Below are 17,784 nucleotides of genomic sequence, written 5' to 3' on the forward strand. Positions count from 1 at the left end.
TTATAGGATGTCAAAATTATTTAGAAAGATACACTATTTTCAAAATTTCAAATCCAAATTATCCAGGTTTGTAAAAAAACGGATTCGAAGGTTGAATATTGTGAGAAAATTTGTAGCTAGATTCCTGAGAATTTCATGCAGTCCCATCAAACTTTTTGGCTTTTGCACGAAAAAATAGAAAGTATTTGGGTTGGTTTGTTTGGACAAACATGGTTGGTGTTCTTCAATCCTCAAATCCATATAAATACGTTACTTTTTCACTCTACAAAATTTAACGAAATCAAAATAGAAATTAAAGGATCCATGTAGCAACAAAGAGGAAATGATAAGAGCTAAACATGTATAAGGAGATCAACAACAATTTACATCAAGCAAGTCCTCCTTCCATTGCGGTGAATGTATCATAAAGAGGTTGATTCATCGTCTCTGGAAGATAAAACGCAAACATTCCTCCCAATATTCCACATGCTGCAAACGCCGCAAACGGCAGCCCGCCGCCCAAAACCACCACAAACGGCGCCAGTATTGCTCCCATTTGCGCTGCCTGCGTGGTGCATCCAAGGGCTGCGTTCCTCACCACAGTCGGAAACAGCTCCGCCGTGTAAATAAACAATAAATTATAAGTCCCGGCCATCCCAAATATCCCCACAATACCACACACCATTCTCACCACCTTCCACGCTCCGACGTTGCCAACCAAACTCCCTATCAAACAAAACAACCCGCTGAACCACATTGTCGCCACCGTCAATGGCTTTCGTCCAAACCTGTCCAAAAGCACCGCCGTTATGGTAAACGCCGGCATCTCAGCCACGGAGTTCAACATCACGTTCAGGTAAAGGTTGGTTTCGAGGTTCACAACATTTAAACTAAGTCCGTAGTAGACAACGGAGGTTAAGAAGTTAAGAGCCACCGCTAAGAACAACCGCACACGAGTGATGGGAGAACGAATTACGTCTACGATGGATCCCACCAGCGCGCCTTTGTTTTCCAAGTTTTCATTTTTGTATGCCATCAGGGTTATATCATGACCTGAATCTTGGGTTTTTTTGGACGGTGCTTCATCGTCGAGAGCAAGGAAAACACCATCGGGAAGGTGCTTCCCGTTGGAAGAAGCAATGGCGGACATGAGCTTCATGGCTTCGGTTACTTTCCCGCGAACAAGGTACCATCTTGGGGACTCAGAAATAAAGGGTAGGACAAGGATGATGTAGAGGAAGGAGGGGATGGAGGAAGCTATGTAGAGATAGCGCCATGATTGGAAGATGTAAGCGATTCCAGAGAGAACTGCAATGCCGCCGGAGAAGAGGTAGAAGGTGGACATGCCCGCCATACCGCGCTTCGTCGGGCCGATTGGTTCGGTGGCGAGGACGAAGGCAGTGAGGCCAACGCCGCCGCTGCTGAAGCCGGTGAGGAGGCGGAGGAGTGCATAGATCCAGTAGTTAGGGGACAGTGCTGTTAAGCAGCCAAAGAGAGTGTTAAGGGCGCAAACCACTGTTAGAGAGCCTTTTCTTCCCAGGGAAGAGTCTGAGAGGTGGCCAAATATTCCAGCACCTGAAATGAAAATTCACTGTCAATATTGTTTTTGTTTTGTGCCAAGAAAATTAAAAGTATATTTTTTAATTCAAATATTCATATTATTAAATTATTTAATATAAAATTATTTTAAAAAGCAAAACCAACTATTTTTCCAAATCAATATAAAATTATTCAAAAAGTATATCCAAAATAAAAAGATACTTCAAAAAGTAAAAACTATTAAAAAAATCTAAGCATTTTTATTTTAGGAAAAATACATCTTTACAACTCTTAAAGAGCCAACTAATTGAGTACTCATTTTATTAAAAATAATTATAACAAATAATAATTATTGTTAAGGGACCGTCTTTTAAAAGGAGTTGTAACTTGTAAGTATACTCCTTTTTACTTGATTTGAGTTTAACAAGTTGTACGTGAGTGATATTAATCATAGCTGTTTTTATTATACAACTCAAACTCTAGTGATGGAGGTGCCACTAAAAAAAGCTTATATACGGTCAACCATAAATAACACCACAAAACTTAATACTATAATTGTCGTTTATTAATTACAATTGAACTTTCATTTCTTATAATACACTAAAACAAATGAATTAAAAGATTTAGTGTTTTAGCCGTGTAAAACTCTAACTTTAAATAAATAAACTATGCGAGTTTTATGTCAAATAATAACAGACACACTGATTACATAGATAATATATAGGGAGACGCATTTTTTTTTTTTTGACATACTCTGGCGTACACCATATATAGATTATTTTTCTACCGTGGTTAATAACACCTAGTAAAACAAATCCCGATCACATCGTTCAGGTTTTCCTGATTTTCCGCAAATTTTCAATTATATATGTTCAGGTAATCTTCAAAATTTGTCATATGTACGTTTGTAGTGTATATATTATATATTTTGTAGCCCTACAACTACATTGTCTTTAACTTTATTGAAAATTTCTTTTAGAATAATATTATAGTAGACATTTATGGACACACATATGATGGAGCCTACTCCTCTCTACTTATAACATGGCCTAACAGTAGCTTTATTGAATTTTCGTTACATCTAAAGAAGTGCGTGCATTAAAAAGGGACTTTTTGCAATCAATACAACTTATAAAAAATTACAAATGTATGTAACGAAAGTGACATGTGAAAAAGAAATAAAGGAAGCCAAACAAAAGGAAGGCACATGCATAAAATAAGTAGTTTTGGCAAAGAGATAGCTTAAAAGTTGTCATCCACTTGTCCTTTGAAATTATGTAAATATTCAAAAGGGTGAGTTCTCAATCAAATCAACAAACTAGAAAAAGAATACTAAAGTGCAATGCACCTAAGTGGGTAAAGGACAAAAAAGAAAGGTGTGCTTAAGTCCGTTTATCATTTACACTTTTTTTCCCTTTCCCTCAAACTCAACCCAACACAACTTTTAATTTCTTTGTTTAAGTCACTTCTAACCGAATTTTTAATATTTTCCTAATATTCGTCTTCACGCCCATCTCGTTTTGGGTTTATACTTTACGTAACTATTATATTATTCAAACGCTACAAATTAAACAAATGCCCTTTCCAAACCCAAACAATTACAACCACGAGTCCACAAAACAACCTAAAGATCAGACATCATATGTCATCCTCGAAATTCGTCAACCATTCACAGCTTATTCTGTATTGTTTTTATTATAAAAGTTCAGAAGCTGGTCCACGACAAAAGCTATAAATTGTGAGGCACTGCTGAACAAAACGTCACAGCAGAACATTTGTGGAAAATTTCTACATTTTTCAGTAAATTAATAAAATAGAACAAAATACTATCCCACAATTTTCCTTACCCACATCCTCTAACTTTTTTTAAAGCCGAATGTTTTAACTCCATGATGATTTGTCTGTAGCTTTTATAAGGATAAAAGCATATTCTTATATACTCCCTATATTAGAATATATAGATATATATAAATGTTAGTTTTCATTCTTATAACAAATTTAATATATTTTTCTTGTTGTATTTGACATAAGATATTTTCAAAACTAAAACTAATATTTTGCAAGTGTGTTAGAAATTTTAAAATATATTTTATCTCGTGAAAATTGTCTTTAAAATATATTTTATCTTGTACAAGAGTTTGTTTACTATTGCATTAATTTTTTTATAATCAACAATTTTATAATTACTAAACGATCATCAATCAGTTAAGATTGCGCGGATCACAAAAAATTATAATGAAGAATCTAGAAGGAGAAAAGAACTGACCAATCATGCATCCAGTGAAGAACACGGCCTGAACCAATCCAACCTTGAACTTATCGTCGCAAATCAGACCCCATTCCGACACGGTGGAGTCGTGGCGGCCACCAACCCACTCCCACGCATCTGGCGCAAGGCCACATACGCCGCCAGCTGCCCCACTGTTGCAATTGGTGCCGGAGACGCACCTCCAGTCTGGTTCGCGGTCGGCGAAGATCATTATCATGGTGTGGAAGGCCTCGAGCGCCCAGGCAAGGCTGGTGAGGATGAAGTGTTGGAGCTGCCACCGCCCGAACTCACCACAGTACTTCTGCAGCATGTCATCGATGCAGAGCTTCTCCACCGCCGGTTTCTTGACCTCCGCCTGCAGCAACGGCGAGCGGAGGTTTTCGTAGTCAGAGGGCAGAGTGGCGGCCATTACAAACTCAACACTTTTTTGCGTTCCTTGTGTTTGTTGAATGGCCTTCCGTTACTCCGCAGACGCCAATGATAATATAGGATGAGAAATCACGTGGTCAGTGTGCAACTACATCATTTGATGTACACGAGATAACATGTATGTTTATTTTATTTTATTTATATAAAATATTAAAATTATTATTATTTTAATTATAAAGATAAATATAAATTATTTTTATAATTTTTATTTATTTTTGCAATGTTTTTATATTATAAATAGTTATTTTAACTTATAAAAGTGGTTAAATTTAAAAAAAATATTAAATAAAAAATCATCTAAAACATTAACAAGGTAATTCTTTTACTTTAAAAGATATATTTACTTAAAAATAAAATTAGAAAAATAATTATTTTAAAAAAGAGTACTTTTATATAATACCACTTAAAATATATGTATCTTCACCTGAGATAAAAAGTAAAATTATTTTGCTAACTTTTATTAAAACAATAAAATATTGTTAAATTATAAAAAAATGCATTTTTAGAAAATAATTATGAAAACTAATTGTAAAATTTAAAAGGATAAAATAATTAATAAAATAGTTTACATTGATAAACAATTTTATTCCATTATATTAATACACTTGGTTAATGAAGCTAATTATATTTAATAATAATTAATTTTGGTTTTTTTTTTTTATCACAAATTGTTTTTTTTTTTCCTACAGAACCTCTCATCTTTCTTTCAAATCATTCAAAATAATCTTATACATTTTAAATATCTTAAATGTTAGCAGAGATTAAAGATACATGAGTCACATATAAGTGTATTTACATTTTTTTATAAAAAATAAATTATAATTATATAAATAATTGTCAAAATAAATAATTTTTACAATTTTAATATTTATTTTATAAATAATTTTTATTATAAATAATTATTTTAGTTTTAAAACAGTAGTTAAATTTTGAAAAAAAGTCAAATTAAAAAATAAAGCGATTGAATTTTAAAAATATCACTAAAAGAATGAAATGGTTATTATTGAAATTTTCAGAAATAGTTACTCTTTTAAAAAATAAAATTAAGAAAAAATAAAATAAATAAATATATATATATATATATATATATATATATATATATATATATATAAAATTCTTCTATCCTAAACATCATTATAAATCTTAAAATCTAAACTATGTTTACGTTAATTAATTATTTGTTATTATATAAAAATTTATTAAAATAAAAAAAAAATATGTGAATCAAAATATGAAAACTTGCATCAAACTTAAGATAAAAAGATTACACTCTATAAAATATAAATAAGCAAATTATATTAGAAAAAAATAAAAATAAATGTATATATTAACATTGAACTATTTTTTATTTTTTCATAAAATAAAAATTAAGTAACTTTTTAAAACAATTATTTCTTTATGAAAAACATGAATTTTTTTTAATTTTATATAAATTAATTTTAATTTAAAATGTATCTCGTTTTTCTTGTTTTTCCTTCTTTTAATATGATAACACTTCTAGTTAAATATGCCAGTATATTAGTTAAAACCTATGACAATGATTTCATAATGTTGCTTATTTTTATTTGCTTTAGCATTTTTTTAAAAAACTTAGTTGTTTAAATTAAAAAATTATTGTTGGAACTGATTTATATAGGAATAAGTTGACGTGGATAACCATGTTTTCTATATTTAAAATCTTATTATGTATGGAATAATTGTGTACAAGAAAATTAATATAAGATGATCATTAAGCTAAAGGTAATTTATCCTTACAACTTTAATATAACTGTAACTTCACATGATGAAGTACCATTGAAGAAGATTACATATAAACATATAATAAAGCGAAGAAAACAAACAAACAGGAAAAAAAAGAAAAGGTGCAGATTGTGGGTCATGAAGACTACGGTTGGTTGGCCAAGTTACTGTCACATCCACAGGAAAAGATAGACACTGGATATGTCATAACACGTGGAACACAAGTCAAGCGTTATCTGTACCACAATTTTTATTTTTCTTGAAGAATATTCCAGTAGGATAACATTACTGTAACCAAAATTATTAAGAAATGTTTGATTTAGATAAAAGGTAAATAATTTTTTAAACAATTAAATTTTAATAATTTTTTTATAATCTGAAATAATATTTTTAATTTTTTACTTTTTATATTTTTTAATCATTAAAAAGATACTGTATCAAATTATAAGAAAAATTGTCAAAAAATTATTATTTTACAAAAATATAAAAGAAAAAAAATGCACCTTACATATTCTTCCTTATGTACCTTTAAGTTCTAAAAGTTGTTTTTAGAAAAAATAGTAGCTATAATGAAGTTTTTAGATTAGTAAAATGTTATAAAATTTTATATTGCTTTTTTTTACACTGCACTACAATGTATATTTATATAAACTAATTAAATATTAATAGAAAGTAAAAGTTTAAATATCAAAAGAATAGTAATTATTATTATTATTTTACATTATCATATCATATCGATGTTTCTTCGTATGCCAAGTAAAAGGAATTGTGTTTTGATTAAAAGCTAAACTTTTTTTTAGTGGTAAACAATCAAATAATTGGTATCAACCATAAAGTTATGAATTGGATTCCCAACTAAATAATTGTTAAGTGAAAAATCGTTGTAAAGAGCATTATTATTGCATGAAAAAGAGTAATGGACCACGTTATAATCAAATCAAGAGAGAGCAATAGACCATATCATAACATAATCGTAACACTTTGTTATACTAAGTGGTGTCACTTTGTTATAGTAAGAATTGCTCATCAAACAAAAGAAGAAAAAAATTGCTTCTAATAAGATAATAATTATAAAAACAAAAAAGTTTCTAATTTTATTCTTGACCAAAATTTAGTTATTAAAATAAATTAATAGTAACTAAAATAGATGTTTCTAACTACATCTAGGTAGTAAAAGAATTGTTTCTAAATAATTAAATACTTTGTATGACCATTCATTATTATAAATATAGTCTCTAATTATAATATAAGTTTTGATTGAACAAGAATTTGATTTTCTTTAAAGAACAACAAATTACAAAAATAAATAATTTATATTAAATATTAATTTAAATTTTATTATTGATTAATATAATGTAATTAAATATTAATTTTTATTTAAATATAAAAATAGGAAGCAGCAAATTGTAAAACTAATAATTTAGTTAATTATAATTTTTATTAAATATTAATCTAAAGTTTATTATCTTGTTAATTAAATCTTAATTTTTATTTTTTAAACAAAAATTTGTTAAATTTGTTGCAAATCAATAAAACTTAATGTTATTAGTCATATAATTTAAATAAAAAAATGTTAAAGAAAAAAAAATTGGAGAAAAACAACATATAGATAAATACATGTTTATGTGAAAAAAGAAATTTCATGTTTGTGAATTTAGCGACTAAACATTCTACGTTGCTAATTTAAATTAGTGGTTAAAACATTACCATTAGTGATCAAACATTTTGGATGAGTCTAATACAATATTTAATGTTATGGCTAATTCGATATTAATGAGTTGCAAATTTGATAACTAAAACATTATATCTGATTATCAAAAGATTTCGATCATTAATTATTTTATCAAACGTATTTGGCCACTTACAAATTTTAAATGACTAATATAATATTATTTTAATATTATTTTGGTTATTAATTCGATGTTTAATATTTATTAATTCGATGTTTAATATTTAATGACAAATAATTTGTGATCACTGCAACTAATTATCACTGTATGTTGTTTCGAGATTAATAATCGAAGACTATTCTATCCTGTGGATGTTACTACTACCAAATATTTTTGGTGGGTAAATTGCAATTTTGATTTCAATTTTGAGTAATGTCTTTTTTAATTAGCATTCACAATTAAAACGTCTTTCTTAATTAGCATTCACAATTAAAACGGAAGATTCTATTGTCGTTTTATTTGTTTTCTATCTGTTTTCATTTTTTTTCTAATTTATTATTCATGATTTCTGGTGTTTATCTTCATAATTGACAATTGGAAAAGACAGTGTAAAAACCATTTGTCGTTTAAGAAAGTTTAAATTTTAAGCATAGTTTGCGAAAACTTATTCTCAATTTAAAAATCATTATCTTTTACTTTAGTGTCAAATCTGACTAAATAAATATTGTATTTAAGATTTCTGTTCAGGATGTTAAAGTAATAATACTATAAAAAGGAACAGATTATAATTTTGTTCTGATTATTAGTTTGGGGACAAAGTAACCTGGAAGGAAGAAAACAAAAATCAATTAATGTCTTTTATGATATGACATGATTTGATTTGGTTAGTTTTAAGAGTTGGTCTGAGTTGTATACAAGTAGATGGGGGAAGAAAGAGAAATAATAAACTAAAGTTTAAGTTATGGTAATTTATTGTTCTTAAAAAGAAAAATCTATAACTTACTAAACATAGTTTAACTTGTATAAAAATAAATTAAGTTACTCTCACAATGTCCTATTTAACGCATATATAAATTTATATTTTCTTTGAATATTTTTCATTAAAATAATTTGTTCTTTGTAAACTACCATATCTTATAAAAGATACTAAACTTATTACGTCATGAAGAGATGTTCCTATAGAAAAAAATTAGATATTTTATCCTAAAATTATATATAAACCTTTTACATTATTAATAAATTCTTAATTATTGATATTATTAATAAATATTTAAATGCAGAGAGTTGTTGATCTTATCCACTTAGTATCTTACAGTACAAAGTTGTCATGTGAATCTGAGTTAGTACTTTATTTGAATGCTTTTGTACAAAAATGTAAATGAGTTGGGTGAAAAGTGGTTGTGGGGGAAGTCACTCTCGGTACTTGTAATTCTAGGACGAAGTTTGTTCTTTTTAATGCTTACAGACTACAAAAATTGAGTTATTTATATGTGGGTGGAAAGTAAGATAAAAATGATTAAATTTGTTTAAGTAATTTAATTAATATAATAATATAACTATTTGTATACAAATATATATATTTTTAAAAAATTGTAAAACAATTTTTTAAGATAATTTTATGTAAAAGATCACTTTTTTTGAAAAACAATTAGCTAAAAAATTATTACAAAGCCTTAATAAAAAAAAATCCACATTTTTGTTGCACATAGGTGGGGTATAAGAACAATGAACCAAAAGGAGATGTAATGAAAGAGCATATTCATGAACAAATTGTCAAGCCATGATACTTTTTAATGTGATTAAGGAAGGATTGTGGATAATTTTTAAGTTGGTAAAAAATCACATCCATGACTTTATGGCACCGAAGCAAAAACATTTATTAGATTTTGAGATAAGTATATCAAATTTTGAAGGAGATCTCATAAAATTCATGTTAGTAAGAAAGTTACAAATATTTGAAATTATTTGAGCAATGAGGCTGAGAGATTTGATAAATTACTTGAGCGAAGTTTATATTGAAAAATTGAAAATTGTTTAACCACACTTTTTCACAAAAAAAAAAATAACTTTAAAAGTAAAAAAGTAAAGAAATATAAGATCATTAATTATAGGTTAAATCATTCCATAGGTCCCTATTTTTGTAGCAAAATCTCAAGTAGGTCCCTCCATTTTTATTTGACTCAATTGAGTCTCTATTTTTGAAAATTTGATGCAATTGGTTCCTTTCCGTTAGTTGACCAGTAACGGTGTTAATTATGTGCCACGTGTCAGCACGTGGTTTTTTGACTTTTTTTAATTTTTTTTAATTTTTTTTAAAAAAATTAAAATTGCCAGGTGTCAATCTGACATTGTGCCACGTGGCAGAGACAGTGTGATGTGGCAGTGGCAGTGCCACGTGTCAATATTGGATGTGAAAAGTCTCAATATAGTATCTGTATTTATTATTTTGTCTCAATTTGGTCCCAATTTTTTTAAAACTGAATCAATTTTATCCCTATATCAGATTTAATTTTTATATAAATTTACAATGGTATTTTTATTATAATTGATATTTTTAACAAAATTAAGTTTATTTAAATGTATATTTTGCATTGAACTTTATTTAAATATTATTTCAAATATTTATATATCCATAATTTACAGACAAATGTTTGAATTGTTATAATTTTTTTTTAAATTTTATATTTGAATTTATAAAGTTTTTATTTTTAAAGCAACTCTAACATTTATCTATAAATTATGGATATATAAATATTTAAAATAAAATTTAAATAAATATTAGTGCAAAATATACATTTAAATAAATTTAATTTTGTTAAAAATATCAATTATAATAAAAATACCATTGTAAATTTATATAAGGTTAAATCATTCCATAGGTCCCCATTTTTGTAGCGAAATCTCAAGTAGGTCCCCCCATTTTTATTTGACTCAATTGAGTCTCTATTTTTTAAAATTCGTTACAATTGGTTCCTTTCCGTTAGTTGACCAGTAACGGTGCTAATTATGTGCCACGTGTCAGCACGTGGTTTTTTTGACTTTTTTTTTAATTTTTAATTTTTTTTATAATTTTTTTAAAAAATAAAATAAAATTGCCACGTGTCAACCTGACATTGTGCCACGTGGCAGAGACAGTGTGATGTGGTAGTGGCAGTGCCACGTGTCAATATTGGATGTGAAAAGTCTCAATGTAGTTCCTGTATTTATTATTTTGTCTCAATTTGGTCCCAATTTTTTTAAAACTGAATCAATTTTATCCCTATATCAGATTTAATTTTTATATAAATTTACAATGGTATTTTTATTATAATTGATATTTTTAACAAAATTAAATTTATTTAAATGTATATTTTGCACTAATATTTATTTAAATTTTATTTTAAATATTTATATATCCATAATTTATAGATAAATGTTAGAGTTGCTTTAAAAATAAAAATTTTATAAATTCAAATATAAAATTTAAAAAAAAAATTATAACAATTCAAACATTTGTCTATAAATTATGGATATATAAATATTTGAAACAATATTTAAATAAAGTTCAATGCAAAATATACATTTAAATAAACTTAATTTTGTTAAAAATATCAATTATAATAAAAATACCATTGTAAATTTATATAAAAATTAAATCTGATATAGGGATAAAATTGATTCAGTTTTAAAAAAATTGGACCAAATTGAGACAAAATAATAAATACAGGGACTATATTGAGACTTTTCACATCCAATATTGACACGTGGCACTGTCACTGCCACATCACACTGTCTCTGTCACGTGGCACAATGTCAGATTGACACATGGAAATTTAATTTTTTTTTAAAAATTATAAAAAAAATTAAAAATTAAAAAAAAAATTAAAAAAAAATTAGAAAAAGTCAAAAAAACCACGTGCTGACACGTGGCACATAATTAACACCGTTACTGGTCAACTAACGGAAAGGAACCAATTGCATCAAATTTTCAAAAATAGGAACTCAATTGAGTCAAATAAAAATGGGGAGACCTACTTGAGATTTCGCTATAAAAATGGGGACCTATGGAATGATTTAACCTTAATTATATTATAGCGTGTAACCGGTAGCGCAACTTGGAGGAGGGCCTTGACCTCTCCTCTCCTAATATTTTATATATTAATTTATATATAATTTATTTTTTTTAAAAGTTTAAAAATAATTTATATATTTTATATATTTGGTATCTTAAAAAATTTTATACATCTATATAAAAATGTTAGTATTTTTATTTTTTTTGTAATCAGTTTTTAAATGTAATTGATTATTATATATTCTCTTTTTAGTAATTATATTTCACAATTTTTTGACTAGATTGTGATAAATTATTGTTTAGTTTCAATTTATTTTAAATAGGTATATTGATAAAAATTAGAGAATAGATTTATTTTTTAAAAGTGCTGAAAGAAAATTATCTGTGAAAATGAAAACATGACAATACGGTTATGTATAATGAAAGTTTGTGAAGACTTCTTGAATCAATATATTCACATTAATAAAATGAAGAATGAATTTCTTGTCGACAATATGATTATGTACATTGAAGAAAAAAAATAGTTAAAACTTTTAATTTTGATTCAATTATAAATGAGTTAAAAAATCTAAAGGAACGAAGGACAATCCTTCATATATGTGACTCATTTTACAGTTATAATTATATTAAAGTATATATTCATTTTTATTGCTTGAGTGAATTTAAATATGTAAATTTTGAATGTATTATTTTGACTCCTTCAAATATATTGTTCAAAATCTGTCACTGGTGTAGCTACACCGAAAGTCACATTTGAGTGATGTGTTTTTCGGGAGATGATAGATCTAAAGGTGATTATAATTGTTTTGAAGATGTTGTAGTTTTCAACACCACCTATTTTTCTAATAAATATAATTTGACTTATGCCCTCATTTGTTGGTGTAAATCACTAATGACAAAGTGTCATAGGTGTTCTTGGAGAGTGTGTGCAACAAACAAAGACAATTTTTTACGATGTAGCCATGGCCTAAGCAATTGGAAAGGTGATTCCAAATGCATGTCATAGATTATGTTTGTAGCATATATAGCTATAAAAGTCCTTATTCTTTTTAGGTGCTATTAACTTTGAGCATAACAAAGTAAAGTAAAATGTTTCTTGAAATAATGAATAAATACGTTTAATAATTGTAAGAGAAATGTGTGTTTTATTATACATGGGAGATAAATATATATACATATCAGAATGATCTAAGTTAGGTATATAATTATGCACATCATAATGACATAAGATTTAATAACGTGATTAGCTTAATAGCTTAATTATAAGAGATTAATTATTAATTGACTTAATTTTAGAAAAATAATTTGGATTCTATCGATGATCATCAATGGTTAAGCAACATGTACAAAATTCATTACATATAAAAAAATGTAAAATATATATTTTCAACGAATACTAAATCCTTCCAAAGGAATGAGAGTAAAAATAATATGCCCAGGTGAGATTGCAAGGAAAATAACTCTCAACATAATAACATAATTCTTAATGACATTTGAGAATATAGTAAAAAAATGACATAAATTAGAGGTTGAGAAGAAAAAGTAGTTAGAATTATTTGCTACTAATTAGAAATATTATTGAAACTCTACCTCATGTATCTATTATTTATATTTTGATCCTTAATTTTTTTTTTCTAAAAGAATATCTTGAAGAGATATATGACTCTTCCACGTTATAATGATTGATTGTTGTAGGCACAAGTTTGATTTTATGAGAATTCTTTGTAGTCACGTTTTTCAACAATCTTATGTAACATCCTAAAATTTCTAGCACTTAGATTATTGCTTAATGATAGACAAAATTCATAAATGATTACCAGTGCAGTTTTAACCCCACTATCTCCATAAGTATATATATATATATATATATATATATATATATATATATATATATATATATATATATATATATATATATATATATATATATATATATATATATATATATATATATATATATATATATATATATATATATATATATATATATATATATATATATATATATATATATACTTTCTAGCAAAATCCAAAAAACCTTAAAACTAACTATCAATATACTTGCTAAATGTCTCTCAATAGACACTTGTTGATACTACCACGCACTAGTGCATTTGTTGAAAATTTGTTATTACGAAAACATCATCATCGTTCCAAAGATCTTACAATTGAATTTCCTTTATTTCTTAAATAGTTTGCTTCGATCGAGATTGATTCGATTTTCAACCTAAGTCAACTTGTCTGGACCATTGGCCTAGGCCGACTCAAATTGATCGTCGACAATAGTCAATTAGAGAGGAACATGTATGTCATTCACAAATCTTGAGAATTGAATTATTATAGCAAATACAGAAACAATCTAAAGGGCTAGCATAGAAAAAGGGAAGTAGTACAACTTAATTACAAAACAACAACACCTCATTACATTGATAATGAAACAAGTGAAAGTACTATGAGACAACTCAAATAAGCATTTCACGTAGCATGATCATTTATTTTCATATTAGTTTCGATAGTATATGCAGAGATACTGTAATAAGACAAGCTCCACTAATTTATATGCCTGTTAATCCATGGCCACGGGATCCAATAGCAATGAAGAAACACAATCCTTTAGCAATTCTGGATTTGTATATTTATCCTCATGATTTTCATAAGAAACCTCAGATATACGTGCCAAATTAACTACACAATCCAGCACACCCTTTGGAATATCACTTGACTTCATATACTCTTCATTTATAACCTTCCAACAATCTTCAACATCCTTGTGAATCAAGTTATAAGCCTCTGCTTCTGAAATTCTATATTGCTTCATGCAACATTCCACAGCTGATGCAACATGTACTCTTTCTTGCTCAAACTATTCATTACAGAGAATCCAATTGTTAAATTTTGCAGGAACTTAAAAACAGTGTTTTGCTTTGATGATATACCTTGTGTGAGGCCATGTCATCCATTACTCTCCCAATAACTGATGCAGCTGCAATGATTCTTGGATCACTGAAAATCCAATCCAGCACACTTTCTGTTGCAAATTCTCCTAAGCTAATAAACGAAGTTATCATACAAGGGAGACAAGAAGTTAAGACTCCATTAGCTTTATACTCATCATATGTTGGAATGTAATGCTCATGGCACCATTTTGCTTCAACCATGTACCCTTTTGTTAAGTTAAAAACCTGCATGTAAAATATCTAATAATCTGATAAGATAAAATGAATCGAGTAAAGAAGCTTCAAAAGTTGATAAATTGAAATTAGAATAATCATACAGCTTGCTTAAAACGTGGCACCACAAAGCTTGATTTTCCATTCTCTCTTGTCAGCAACTCTATTTCTTCACACAGTTGTAGAACAGTTTCAAATACCACTTTCATACACTCTGGAAGAGATCGAATATAACTAATATCCCATCTGAAATTTAGAAGGAAGGAATTATTCTAAGAAAACTTAATGTGAGATCATGAGCTAAGTCAACATATATATATTTTAAATTCATTTTCACATTGAATTATGTAAGCTATAATTTGTGAAACACATCAAACCTCTGAATTGCTTTTGTGAAGAGTTCAAGTTCTTGAACTGTGCCATAAACATCATATGTATCATCTAGAAGACAGATAACATGGATCAATTTTCCCACAAACGTTCTTGCATTGCTGTATTCAGGCTTGTAGGACATTGCCAACGACCAAAGATAGCCCTCAACCGACCTATCTCTTGCGTAAGGGACCAGAGTCACAAAGTTTGAATCTTTCCCCCACCTATTAAAATAAATAACACCTCAACAATTTGAGTATATATACTTTATGCTATATGATCTAAAAAATTTTTATGAACAGTGTATTTCAATATACTATAGAAAGAAGTTTAAAGGTAGAAGACTTACTTGGTGATGCGACCTATTTCTTTTTGATGCAATTTTTGAAGAAGGTTGAAATCTTGTTTTGCAAAGATCAACAGAGTTTCGTTATGGGAAGGATCTTGTTCAAAGAGAGTCATGTAATGCCTTGTCTCAAATCTAGGCACACTCTTGTAAAGAGGTCGCCTTAAGCAATGATTAATTTGTGCAGCAACAGATGGACTTAGTTGTTTTTCCAAGGACTTAAGTTTAGTTTTTGAGAAATCACATGCTTCTTCTAGAACATCGTCTCCACGAATTCTTAGATATGAAGCTTCATATAAACTACACAAACCTTGAACATCGCTGGCAAGTGTTTCATTGAAGATTCCTTGGCCATTTTTAAATTTGTTAAATACAGCTGTTCAGTTATTGAACATACATATAAGAAACAAACCTATTTTATAGAAAATAACTTTATGTATATAATTTTTTTTTCTTAAACATCAAAGAGAAAGTTCTACATCTACGTACCTGATGAAATTCCATATCCTTGTTGCCTTAACAAACGAAAGAGTAGAGCAATAAAGTGATAATCACCGTCTTCGTTGATGGTGTTGTTTTTTGTGGAAGTGTTGTAAATTTGTTCCAACTCTTGGTTAATTTCTTGTTGAAAGTGATATGATACGCCTAAACGTTGGACCGAGTCAATGAAGTTTAATTTTTGTACGATGTTTTGATTCATTGATGATTGAAAAATTGATTTGACCTTCTCTTTTAGTTTTTCTGCTTGCTGCTTCACATTGTTATCCATTTCCTGCAAATATAGTTGAATGATTCAATTAACCCTTATAGATTATTGAATAAAGTAATGAATTTACATTTAGCTGAATAAAATATATATATGAAAATAATAAAAACAATACCTTGGATTTAGAAGCATATGGAAGGAAAGTGTCTCTCCACATGGTAGGAGCATAACTGACGCAAGGTCGTTTGAGTTGAGCTTCTGCATTTTGGGTAGAATCAAGTGTTGATGATGGAAGGGACATCTTTGGCTTCTTGCAAAGTGCTTCGTATGAAAGTGTAGTTCACTGAGGATCAAAACATTTGGCTACATATTTATATGAGGTTACTATACCCTTTTTTTTTTTATCATTGGCAACACTCAACTCGTCAACTTTTTTATGCCAACACTTAAAAATATAAAAGGTAACAATTTTATTAAAGTGGTTTAAAGTTTTTTGTAGATATAATTTAAAAATTATCAAAGACCGCACTTCACTTCGTACAACATTGACTATATTTATACCACACTCTTTAAAACATTGTCTTCAAAATGTGTGCTTTAAAATATTGTGTGATTTCTAAAAGCAACAAGCAATAAAATATATTGTCTATAAACAACAAACTACATTCAAAATGTGTTGATCATAAACAACATAAACATTTCAAATATATTGTCTATAAATAATAAACAATATTTAAAATATGGAGCTTATTATAACATTATAAGACAACATTTAAAATATGTGACTTATTTCTAATATTATAAGATAACAATTTTGTAAATTGTGTGAACTTAGTATAAAAATTGTGTCAATAATCAAAGTGTTGTCTAAAGTTTATTAGGCCACACTTTTTTAACTTTAGAAAACACTTTTTAGCTTTTGCTTAAAGTGAAAAATAGTATACATAAAACTACTAAGTTGGTGAGAACATTAAATTTATCTAATTAGTGGGGTTCTATATTCAATTTTTATCAAAATTTGCAGAAAATAATTGAATGTTAAATGTTAATAAAATAGAATTGATGAAATATTAAATGGAAATACTAAATAAACGCATTACAATCCATTTAATTACCAATATATAATGCTAACACTATCAAATATTTGATATAATCCAATTCCGTAGAATAACATTTTTTTTTGTGTTCATAGTTTTCTTTTAAGTAAAGATTTGATAATTTGGTGTTAAATGAAGTTTAATTGCAAGTGTAGTTTTCAGTTTTTACCAAAGAAGACTCACTTGTTGGAAACTTCTCATGGACGTAAAAAAAGTTGTTGCAGGTATTTGAATAAGGAAAATAATAATAAAGATAATTTAATGGTAAAATTGAAAGGGAGATGAAAAAAGATCGTAGATTCATATTGTATAATTAATATTTCCTTGTTCTTGCGTATTTTGCACACAAAAATTATTCCATTTGAATGCATTACCGTCTTTTTGATACATTTTATATTGTTTCACGTACGTTGTGC

At 27.6% G+C, this 17,784-nt stretch overlaps 2 protein-coding genes across 3 annotated transcripts; both read right to left on the minus strand.

Moving 5' to 3' along the window:
- Positions 1–213: 213 nt before the first annotated feature.
- LOC114182960 (organic cation/carnitine transporter 4-like) lies at positions 214–4,292 on the minus strand. The gene is made up of 2 exons (XM_028069771.2): positions 3,785–4,292; positions 214–1,554 (listed from the first exon to the last, which is right to left on the minus strand). Exons 1-2 carry the CDS (start codon positions 4,194–4,196, stop codon positions 368–370), a joined length of 1,599 nt encoding a protein of 532 aa, XP_027925572.1. The 5' UTR covers positions 4,197–4,292; the 3' UTR covers positions 214–367.
- Positions 4,293–14,077: 9,785 nt separating this feature from the next.
- On the minus strand, positions 14,078–16,624 carry LOC114185023 (putative terpene synthase 2). 2 transcript variants are annotated; one of them, XM_028072507.2, is made up of 7 exons: positions 16,447–16,624; positions 16,055–16,337; positions 15,569–15,911; positions 15,225–15,443; positions 14,952–15,093; positions 14,614–14,859; positions 14,078–14,540 (listed from the first exon to the last, which is right to left on the minus strand). In XM_028072507.2, exons 1-7 carry the CDS (start codon positions 16,570–16,572, stop codon positions 14,244–14,246), a joined length of 1,656 nt encoding a protein of 551 aa, XP_027928308.1. In that variant the 5' UTR covers positions 16,573–16,624; the 3' UTR covers positions 14,078–14,243. The 2 variants fall into 2 exon arrangements, with proteins under 2 accessions (XP_027928308.1, XP_027928307.1); XM_028072506.2 differs by having other exon boundaries at positions 15,569–15,941.
- Positions 16,625–17,784: the final 1,160 nt, after the last annotated feature.

The sequence above is a fragment of the Vigna unguiculata genome, chromosome 5 (genome assembly GCF_037176805.1).
Source record: "Vigna unguiculata cultivar grain cowpea cultivar isolate G323 ecotype 2 chromosome 5, ASM3717680v1, whole genome shotgun sequence".
Classification (NCBI taxonomy): domain Eukaryota; kingdom Viridiplantae; phylum Streptophyta; class Magnoliopsida; order Fabales; family Fabaceae; genus Vigna; species Vigna unguiculata.

What these genes read in the sequence shown, in the direction of transcription:
- LOC114182960 (XM_028069771.2), bottom strand. Translation starts at nt 4,196, where the DNA reads ATGGCCGCCACTCTGCCCTCTGACTACGAAAACCTCCGCTCGCCGTTG. An exon ending in CTTCACTGGATGCATGATTG is followed by an intron (nt 1,555 to 3,784) that starts GTCAGTTCTTTT and finishes TTTTCATTTCAG; the next exon opens with GTGCTGGAATATTTGGCCAC.
- LOC114185023 (XM_028072506.2), bottom strand. Translation starts at nt 16,572, where the DNA reads ATGTCCCTTCCATCATCAACACTTGATTCTACCCAAAATGCAGAAGCT. An exon ending in CATATGCTTCTAAATCCAAG is followed by an intron (nt 16,338 to 16,446) that starts GTATTGTTTTTA and finishes CTATATTTGCAG; the next exon opens with GAAATGGATAACAATGTGAA. An exon ending in GAAATAGGTCGCATCACCAA is followed by an intron (nt 15,444 to 15,568) that starts GTAAGTCTTCTA and finishes TTATTTTAATAG; the next exon opens with GTGGGGGAAAGATTCAAACT.